The following is a 10,784-nucleotide window of genomic DNA, read 5'->3' as shown; positions in this document are numbered from 1 at the left end:
ATAAATACTTCTACATAGTAGTTGCATAAATACTTCTATATTGGGTGAAGGAAGCCAGAATGGTATTCATGTGTCATTTTATTCTGCACTCATTTTGCATTCAGTGTGGGACAGCAGTTTAGACATCATGATATAGTGCTCTCACGTACCTATGTGCTCATGATTTACACATATGATAAGTGTAAGCGTGTTTTGGGATCCTGTACACTTAATAATGGCCCCTTACCTGTGGGAAGTACTAAGCATTGGGTAGCGAGAATCTCAATCCAAGGCAAAGGGGAAGCCTCATCCTTTTCACCTCTGTTTTTTTTTTTCCCACTCAGAAGATTTTGAAGATGATGGAGACGAAGAAGAGGACAAAGACTCAGATTCAGAAGATGTGAAAGAGGAAGTAGGTACACTAGCCCTTGCTTCTAATGATCTCTACATTCATAATTCTACAAAGGAAAATGTCCCTTTCTATGTTCAGCTAAGCCCAGGGTAAAATTTTTTTCAGAATTTTAAATTAATTAATTTATTTATTTATGGTTACTTTGGGTCTTTGTTGCTGCCCTTGGGCTTTCTCTAATTGCAGTGAGCGGGGGCTACTCTTCATTGAGGTGCATGGACTTATCATTGCAGTGGCTTCTCATTGCAGAGCATGGGCTCTAGGCACACGAGCTTCAGTAATTGTGACATGCAGGCTAGGTTGTTGTGGCTCATGGGTTCTAGAGTGCAGGCTCAGTAGTTGTGGTGCATGGGCTTAGTTGCTCCACGGCATGTGAGATCTTCCCGGGCCATGTCCTTTGGATTGGCAGGCAGTTTCTTAACCACTGTGCCACCAGGGAAGTCCCGCCCAGGGTAAATTTTAAGGATGGACTTTTGCGTTTCCACTTTAAGTCCTGGCAGATACTGATGCTCACTAAATGATGGCTACTGATCTCCAAGTTGTCATTTTTGTCTTGGTAGGCCCAGTACAATCCCATCGTCAAGTCAGAGGCTATCTATTATCAAGGCACTAATATTCCATCAGGATAAGCCTGAGGTAGACATTTAGGGTTGGTGTATTTAATGAATGTGAAGGATATTCAGGCTAAGAGACCATGGAAAGACTTCCTAGGAAACTTTTTCTAGTAGATCTCCACTGTCTTTGTAAGTCACTCTTCTCATCTACCCAATCTATACACAGGACCACTGCATTGTACAATTCCATTTACCTTGGAGTATGTGAACTGTGCTCCTTTGGGTTGTATGGCACGTATCCTGGCCAGCAAGGAAGTAGTGCCTTTTAGTCTCTATCAATAATAACCTATGCTATAGAATGGAGATCAGCCAACTCTCTATGAAAGGTCAGATAATCATTACTCTACGCTTTGTGGACGATACAGTTTCTGTCACAACAACTCAACTTTGCTGGTGTAGCACAAAAGCAACCATAGACAATGTGTAAACAATAGGGCATGACTGTGTTCCACAAAAGCAGACAGTGGGGCATAGTTTACTGACAGCATTTCTAGAAAAAGGTTTCTAAACCTTGGCATTCTGGCTGGATAATTCTTTGTCATGGGGGGTTGTCCTGTGCATTATACGATGTTTAGCAGCACTCCTGACCTCAATCCACAAGATGCTGGTGACATCCACCCCTTTGCCCCCCAGTCATGAATCAAAACTGTCTCTGGGACTTGCCAAATATCCCTGCGGGGCAAAAATCACCCTGTGGTTAAGAACCACTGCTCTAGAATAATGATAATTTATCTACGAGTTATAATTCTGTCCCCATCTCTGTTGGTGGACATCGACTTGGACAAGTCCCTTCAAGTTATAGTTCCTTAGTTTTGACATCTGCAAAATAAGACTGAGAAGTAAATGCTACCTTTTATGACATTCCTGGAGATGAAATCTGGATTAAAAAATCTATCTATCTATCTATCTACTTGTCTATCTATCTACTATCCATCCATCCATCCTCCTCTCCCCCTCCCTCTCTTCCTTTCTTTTTACATACCATTCCATCTACACATCTGCCTAGGGAGAAAGAGACTTTTTGCGTTCTCTCACTCACCTTGCTAATGGTAGTAGCAGACATAGAGGGACTACCTCTTAGCCAGGTCTCTAGGTTAAGGCTGCTGTTGCTATTCTGGTGTGCTCAGGGTTTTGTTGATAAATAGAATCATTTCTGAAGTCATCAGTAGCAAATTGGCTCTTTGCTGTGACTTGCCGATGCAGGCCTGTGGAGAACTTGCTGAATTATTTGAATAATACTGGGCTGCTGCAGTCATTCATCAATGCCACTTTCCCACCCCTCTTGCTGGCTCTTTGATAGCTGAATGTTTGATGTGTAGCATCAGTCACCTCTTGTATCTGATGTGGAGGGACAAGCTGCAGGCTGGTGCTCGACTTCACACAGCATGGGGTCGGGGGAGAGCTTTCAGACCGTCTCCTTACCCCCACTCTGCAGATGATGGTGGGTTGGGGTGGAGAGGAATCTAAACAAATAAATCAATCCAGCTGGGAAGGAAGCATAAGACAAATAAGTGAGGGCCTGGAAATAATTCGTCAAGAGCCTTCGAGCTGAGGAGAAGGTGAGAAGTAAGTGTGCGAGCATGCCTTATAGAGAAACAGAGGAACATCAGAGTAAGGGCTTGATTCTGGGGTGTAGCAGGAGACAGGGAACCGGGTTTTCCCTTGGAGAACCCAACAGCATTTGCTGCAAGTTATGTGGGCAAGAAGCCAAGAGTATTTATTTCTGGTCAGAGAATGGATGCAGGCCTTTAACTTGTGGCCTTTTCCTTTGAAAATCTTAGTTAACAATTGGGAGAAGCCTCTTAGAAAGAATGATTAAAAGGAACTTATATCTGTAAAGCGTCTTGAGAGTGTATAGTTGGGTGCTGTTCTTTGATTGAAAACTGTGAATGTCATCATAAGGAAAGAGAAACTTATAACGAATATAGACTAGAGGTTAGCCATGTTTGTTTGTTTGTTTTCTTAAGGAACACAGACATTAGATTTGGACAGACTCTGAAGACGAGGAGGACAGAAAGGGTGAATTCAAGCTCTTCCTTGCTTTCTTCCCTCCTTTCCTCCTCTTAAACTTTTTATTTCTTTCAGGTATTTTCTTGGATATGATCCATATGTGAGGCAGCATGCTAAGATCTTAGGGATGTTAATATGATACAAAAGCAAATAAGACATAGTTTTTATCTTCAAAGAATTCAGTCTAGTAAACTTGGGGATTGTCTCTACCAGAGTTTGAATCGGCACCTTCAAAAGGGTGTTGAACTCAAATCTAAGGCTGGGGAAAGTCAATATTGGAAGGGTCGAACCTGAGGAGGGAGGGAGTTATCTGGGTTAGATGGGTACCAAAATCCTAAATGATGAAGCTTCTCTGGGTTGCTGAGAGGACAGAGAAGCTGGTCCACTCCTAAATAAATATAAGCGTATTTATAAAGGGTGTTTATAAAATACAGAAGTAGTTGACAACCTGCTTGAGTGCCTGGAGATTCAGAGGCCAAGGTTCAAACTTTGAGGACCAGAGATGATCTCTGTTACAAGTACTCCACTTTGCTGTTAATACTGAGAAAGCCATCACAGGCAGTATATAAATGAATGGGCATGACTGTGATCCGATAAAACTTTATTTCCAAAAACAAGCAGTGGTCTATAGTTTGCTAACACCTGCTCTAAGGCTGAGTAGGGCACCTAGATAGGCTGAAGCTCATGGGTTACCTGACGCTCCTCATTCCAGACGTACCAACCTTACTTGCTGGTGGGGAGATGCTTCTCAAGGCCTGCCAGGTTGCATTTCTATTGGTGCCACCTTGGGGCATGGCTGAGGCTGTAGCAGAGATGGTGAAGGGAAGGAAGATCTGACAGATGAAGCTGGAAAGGATAAGTGTTGGGATCTCCAATACCAGGCTAAGGAGTTTGGGCCTGGTATGCACTGTATCTGAAAATATCCTTATATCAACCTCATGGGATCTATATTTCTTTTAATTTAAAGCTTGGAGAAAAATTGCAGAAGATGGATGGAATATTGCACTTTTTCCCCTGAATCAGGAATATAACATTTTTTAAAATGATTTTAAAAAAAATTTATGTTAACCCTCTTATTTATTTATTTTTTTGGCTGCATTGGGTCTTCGTTGCTGTGTGCGGGCTTTCTCTAGTTGCGGTGAGCGGGGGCTACTCTTCGTTGCGGTGCACGAGCTTCTCATTGTGGTGGCTTCTCTTGTTGAGGAGCACGGGTTCTAGGTGCGTGGGCTTCAGTAGCTGTGGCTCACAGGCTCTAGGGCACAGGCTCAGTAGTTGTGGCGCACAGACTTAGTTGCTCCAGGGCATGTGGTATATTCCCGGACCAGGGCTCAAAGCCATGTCCCCTGCACTGGCAGGCAGATTCTTAACCACTGCGCCACCAGGGAAACCCAGGAATATAACATTTATTTTCCACATTTATTTGATTTCAGGAATAATAAGCCAGGCTTTCAGGACTATCAGGTTTTTCCTTAACTAACAAAATAGATTCCTAAAATATAGGGTGGATTCCCCCCCCCATTTTATTAGGGAAACTTGATCTGGGAGAGGCACAGAAAGATGAAGAGATTGAACTATGTCCTTTCTCTGTAACATTCTATAACATTTGAAAAATACAGAAGTGTTTGGAGGAGAGTCACCGTCACTGTTAATCTATTATGAAATGATGATCTAGAAGAAGAAATAAAAGGTCTGGTATTATTCATCCCAATGAAGAAAAGGCTGATGGTGACTCGGTAAACTTTTAAATGTACAAAGGGATACAGGTATAGTAGGAGGTTACGACCTCCTCCCCAGAGCCTGGAAGGCTCAGCATCATACCTGCGTATGGAATTTTGACTCCTGCAGTCTTCCTCTTATTCTTTATGTTTCAGCCACTTTCTATTTTTTAAAAAAAAATTTTAAATTTATTTTATTGAAGTATAATTGATTTATAATGTGTTAATTTCTGCTATACAACAGTGATTCAGTTATATGTATGAATTCGTGTATATGAGTATATACATTCAGCCACCTTCTTTCTGTAAGCAAATTTAAGTTGCTCTATTTTTTTCTTTTTCTGTTAGTAATTTCTTCCCCCAAGTCTTTGCCTTTTTAGCCGTTATTGTTAAAATGTGTCCTCCGGGCTTCCCTGGTGGCTCAGTGGTTGAGAGTCCGCCTGCCGATGCAGGGGACACAGGTTCGTGCCCTGGTCCAGGAAGATTCCATATGCCACGGAGCAGCTGGGCCCGTGAACCATGGCCACTGAGTCCGTGCGTCCGGAGCCTGTGCTCCGCAATTGGAGAGGCCACAACAGTGAGAGGCCTGCGTACCGCAAAAAAAAAATAAAATAAAAAGTGACCTCCTTAGCTTCTTTGTACCCCAGCCTCACTCACAATCACTTCACCACCTCTCATTCTTCCCATGACATTTATCACTGTTCGAAGTTACCTTGCTCATTTGTTTGCTTTCTTACTGTCTTCCTTTTCTCACTAGAAGGCAAGTTCTATGGAATCATGGACCTTGGTCTGTTCAATTACCAATGAGTCTTTAGTACCTAGGAGAGTGCCCACTCATAGTAGGGGCTCATTAAACGTTTGTGAAAAGAGTGACCTAAATAGGGAGATAGATGAATAGGTACGACAATTACAGTTATGTCAAAGACAGTGGTGATGAGATAAAAACAATTCTTTGGTATTGTGCTTCATTGTTTACATAGTTCATCTCATTTTACATAAATTATTTATGATGAAGGCTGATAAATACTAACATGAACACTGAGAAAAACTATCATCTTTCTTAGTATTTAAAAATACAACCTTACATATTAAATTATCCTTGACTAGGCTAGCACTATAACTTGGAGGCAAGGAAACCGTGTCCCAGGATTCTGAAAAGTCCCATATGTAGCTTGTCTCGATATTTCTCAGGATGGTTCTCCTGATTGTAACATATTTTTTGAATGTGCCATTGTAGGATGATGACTTGGAAACAGATGTGAACAAGCTGAGCTCCAAACCTGGTCTTGATCGACCTGAAGAGGAACTGATGCAATATGAGGCGATGTGTTTTGAGCTCTCCTGCAGTTTTGAGGTAGAATGTATGCCGTGGTTCTACTCCTCGGTGATGCTAATGGGTTCCTTGCAGACTCTGGGAATCCAAACTGGCCTCCAGATGGAAAACATTGCTCATCTTTATCATTCTGCTTCTGGGATCTTTCTGAGAGGGAAGTAAAAGGCTAAACAAAGATATGAGAAGGTGGCAGAGATAGGATGCATGCAAGGGTCCTATCAATACAATCTGACACCCATCACCTCGGAAGGAAGTAGGATGAAGGTTCACATTGCTGCCTGTTGTCTGGTGGGCAAGGTGCCTTACTCTCATGTCCTGGGAAAGCAAGTGAAAATTCATGGTGATTTAATCATTCTCTTGTGAGAGTGGGATGGTTGTATGAGATGGCTTTCTGAAGGTGACCAGCCTGATTCTAGGATTTCTTTGTTAGCAGAAACAAATCAAGCACCTTATACCTGGTCATGTTAATCCAGTGGCTGGTTGCTGTTGCTTCTTCTGCTGTTGCTCCCACCAAAATTTAGACCTGCTTTTGGACCTCCATTATTTTCTTATGATTCTTAATAAACCATGAATTTGGCCACATCTAAGGGTACACGCTAAGTCACTTATAGAAGGGAGCTGACATTGTATTTCACTCTAGAAAGCAGAAAGGCATCGGTGGGTAAAAGTTTCAGGGAAGGAAATTTTAATTCCGAGTAAAAAAGAATTTTTCTTAAACAATGAGAATGATCCTCAAATAAAAGGAACCACCTTGGGATACAGGGAAGTTTCTGTAAATGAGTCATTCATCCAGGCTGTAAATGTTTGGGGGTGTCGTAGGAGGCTTTCATGTACTGCATAGACTCATACTAGACCCACCAAATGCCCCTTCCAAGTGTGCGTTTCTAGGATTCTGCCATTTCTTTGACTCTTGAAGCTTAGTCTTTCCTTGACTGACTTTGGAAAAAGTTTTCCAGTGCACAGGATTTATGCTTAGCTCTGTGCCCAGAGAGTGAGGACAGGGATCAGATTGTATTCTCTACTTGGACAGAAACACTGACGTATTCTTTTCCACTTTTAACCTGAAGGAACTGGAGTCCAAACCTGGAGGTGGTTTGAACTTGGACGAGACTCGGTATGCCAGTCACCACCACATTCTGACTGCTGCCTCCCCAAAAGGGCTTTGCTTGAATAAGGACCAAATCTCCTGGGGACAAGAAAGAGAAGTCCCTGTCCAGACCTCCCTTATGAGCAGAGTGAAGATGGGGAGGTCCAACATACATCTAACGTCCAAAAAAGACCTGGAATGAACCCATACCGAAATGCACAATCCAATGGTCTTGGGATAGGTTCTTCCGGAAGTGAAATCTTAGACGTTCAGGCGTCCTTCAAAGAGGATGCTTGGGACATAGATGCGATTTCCTGCCCAAGGATAAGTGCCTCCTTTTCCAATTCCACTAGACCTAGAGAAGCTACTGAATTAATAGATAAGCTCCTGCAGACACATCGGACGCATATCGCCTTCCATGACCCCTATCTTTGTATGGCCAAAGCTAGAAGAACTAGATCTGTGTCTGACTTCACAATGATGGCATTTCCAGATTTCTGGGGGCATTGTCCACCTCTCTCTGCCCAGTCCGTGTTGGAACGTAAATGTGGAGTCCAAAGGTGATGGTGCTACTAACTTGGGAGCTATATATATTTTTTCTTCTTTAGTATTTTTGTAGGTGGAATGGTTTGTACAGATAATTCTGTTATCTTCAGGAAAGTGAGCATTAGTCAGCAGCATGTTAAAAGCCTTAAGGAGGGCTTCCCCGGTGGCGCAGCGGTTGAGAGTCTGCCTGCCGATGCAGGGGACACGAGTTCATGCCCCGGTCCGGGAAGATCCCACATGCTGCAGAGTGGCTGGGCCCGTGAGCCATGGCCGCTGGGCCTGCACGTCTGGAGCCTGTGCTCCGCAATGGGAGAGGCCACAACAGTGAGAGGCCCGCATACCGCCCCCACCAAAAAAAAAACAAAAAAAAATAAAAAAAAAAAAACCTTAAGGATATTTTCGCCAAATATACAAGCTTGCCTCCCTACTAGGACATTTCAGAGCCAAGAGTAGGGTGGTGGTAGACATGTGTTTCCACAAAAAGAATTTCTTAGACGATTCTAATGCAACCCCTTACCCCGAATCCATTGCAAATCCTACAAAAGGGAAAGATTATCCAGTTTCTCCAAATACTGGGATCATTCCTTAAGGGAAGGTTCTCAGGAATAAACAAGTATGGATTATTTGGGATCACTTTTCTCATTTACTGCACATTGGAATCTGATCTCTTGTTAATGAGAGGAGGTGGTGGACCTCCATCCCACAGTCCCAACCTTATAGAACCTGACTTGGCTTGGGGAATAGTTTTGCTGCATCACTAAGGATTGTAAGGAAAAAAAAATGCATCCTGCAGGGAAGAAATGTTGTGTGATGGATTATTCCCAGGATGCATGAAATGGAGCTTTGCCTTTGGATAGGCATAACGAGATTAAAAAGAAAATTACTGAACTCAAGGAGAAAACGGTTTTCCCAGAAAATATACTAAGTATGCATACACTAAGTCTATGGAGCAAAGTGTGCATAGCAGTAAGTTTTCTTAACTGTTAGCAAGTTCATCAGCAAATTGATGGTGGACCCCAAGAACTGCTTCCACTTGGTCTCCTGGCTGACATCTCTGACCTCACCCCTCTGACCTTATCTCCATGCTCAAGTTCCTGAGAGACACACCACAGGGGCTGGCCCAGCAACAGCTCCCCACTGGACAGGACATCTTTCCCCTGAGTCTAGGCCTCATTTTGACCTTCCCTCCCCCTTCTCCTACCCCTCCCCACCCCAGAGAGCTGGATCAGAAATTCAAGGAGGGAATCTGAAATATCCCTTAGGTATCCTTCCTCCCTCTTACTTAAGTCTCCCAGATATTGGTGTTTCTCAGAGAGAAGATTGACCATAGTCTTCTGGAGCAAACAGAACCAAGGACTATAAATGACACAAGAATTCAAAGGCTTATTGGAGCCTCCCAGACCATCAGCAATCCTAATGTCTCCTTCAAAAGTGTCTTAGTGCAGAGGGCCCTCTTATTCACACAACCAGAGGCTTCAAAGTCCCTCAGCCCAAATGCTCTTGACAAAACTCCTTTGAGTAGAGAATCCTCCTAAAATGAAAATCTGACATCACTGCTTCCTACATTCCTACTGTTCAGTGTAGTTTTATTTTTTGATAAAGAAGAAAAGGAAGGAGGGGTGGTGCTTTTTGTACTCATTCAGCTCAAGGTTGGATCATGATTACATTTTTCTTTCATAATTCTCTGATGAGTCCCAAGGCCCTTCCCACATGACCATAGGATGAATGGGGTAAGGAGTGAGGGCCAACCCTTAAAATGTTTTCAATTTTCCTTTCCAGGATCAAAATATTTGAGGATGTCCGGAGGCTCATCCAGCCAAGCGATATTATAAATAAAGTTGTCTTCAGTCTAGATGAGCATTGGTAGGTGGTCTTGAACATCAGTGGAATGAGGGGGGTGGGAGTATAGAATATCCTTTTAATGGCACGAGCATAAGAATATTTTAAGTTAATAATCCATTCCTTCTCCTAAAATCAGCACAGTGAAAATTCGGGTTAAAGATCTGTAAGAGAAAGCTTATCTCTAAGAAATGCTAAACTGTGCCCAAGAATAGCAATAAGTCCTATGTTCAAAGGTTCTCTATTTCATTACAGGCCTTTGCAAGACACCACTTCTGACTGCTTACGGTTCTTCTCCAAGTTTGAGTCTGGAAATCTTCGCAAAGCCATCCAAGTGCGTGAGCAAGTAAGGAAAGCTGCAGGGGCCATACTCAGTATGGCTCAGCCCTGTTTTGTATCCCCCTCCCAGGAGACATTTTCGAAGTTTTCCCTTTTTGGGACGTGGTGAGTGGTAAGTCATTTTTTTTGGTACGTGAAATATTTCAAGGAAGCCCAACATATAACAAATACAAGTGGAGCTGTTTGGTATGGAGAAGGGAAGGGCAGGCATGTTAAGATTCCTCCTCAGCCTCCTTCTCTTTCTTGTTTGCTATCTCAGCTTCTTCTTCCTACAGCTCCCGCTTTTATTATTTATTCTCTTCATTTATCAAGTTCCAAGGATCCAGGAGGGAAGACCTGATTAGGAATCTCCTAGTGGGAAAATGAGCAGTCCAGGATGTGCCTGAGCTCCTGGCCTTACTCAGGTCTTTCTCTTTATATCTGCCTTTGGCCAGAGTGTAGAATCCTAAACTCGTCAGTTGTGGTCTGGGTGACAGAGTCAAATGACAGAAAACAAACCTACTTACAGGCAAGGATTTTTTATGATCACTTTTTAGCGAGAGCATTGTGGGCATAGCAGACAATTGGAGGGTCATAGACTTCCTGGAATTGTTCTCATGGGTGTCCCTATGGTGCCAACTATAGCTTCATTCATTGTATGGTGAGTTCAGTGGTTAGAGTGTGTTGCTTATAGTGACGGTGGGAGGGGTGGGACACCATCTGCTCTGCTACGGCTTCAACAAAGCTCTCCCCTTCCACAAATCTCACTATACAGTGCCATTTAATCAGAGGGCCAGAGTAGGAGAGTATGAACGAATCAGGGCAAAACCATTGCCCTTTCTAGAAGAGCAACTCAAAGAGCATGCCAAGGGGATGGGATAAGAATATTTTTGAAAATGAAATATCCTGATGATATTGTTTAAGTCAAAGCTTT

At 43.0% G+C, this 10,784-nt stretch overlaps 1 protein-coding gene across 1 annotated transcript; it reads left to right on the top strand.

Annotated features, from left to right (window-relative positions):
• Positions 1–327: 327 nt before the first annotated feature.
• LOC309802870 (uncharacterized protein) lies at positions 328–9,980 on the top strand (the record flags this gene model as incomplete). Its single annotated transcript, XM_082618752.1, has 5 exons — positions 328–391; positions 5,965–6,081; positions 7,128–7,174; positions 9,473–9,556; positions 9,788–9,980. Exons 2-5 carry the CDS (start codon positions 6,037–6,039, stop codon positions 9,978–9,980), a joined length of 369 nt encoding a protein of 122 aa, XP_082474878.1. The 5' UTR covers positions 328–391; positions 5,965–6,036.
• Positions 9,981–10,784: the final 804 nt, after the last annotated feature.

The sequence above is a fragment of the Mesoplodon mirus genome (genome assembly GCF_964341445.2).
Source record: "Mesoplodon mirus genome assembly, chromosome: 4".
NCBI classification, from domain to species: Eukaryota; Metazoa; Chordata; class Mammalia; order Artiodactyla; family Ziphiidae; genus Mesoplodon; species Mesoplodon mirus.
Note: the sequence above shows the minus strand (reverse complement) of the source record. Positions and strands in the feature narration are given on the sequence as shown.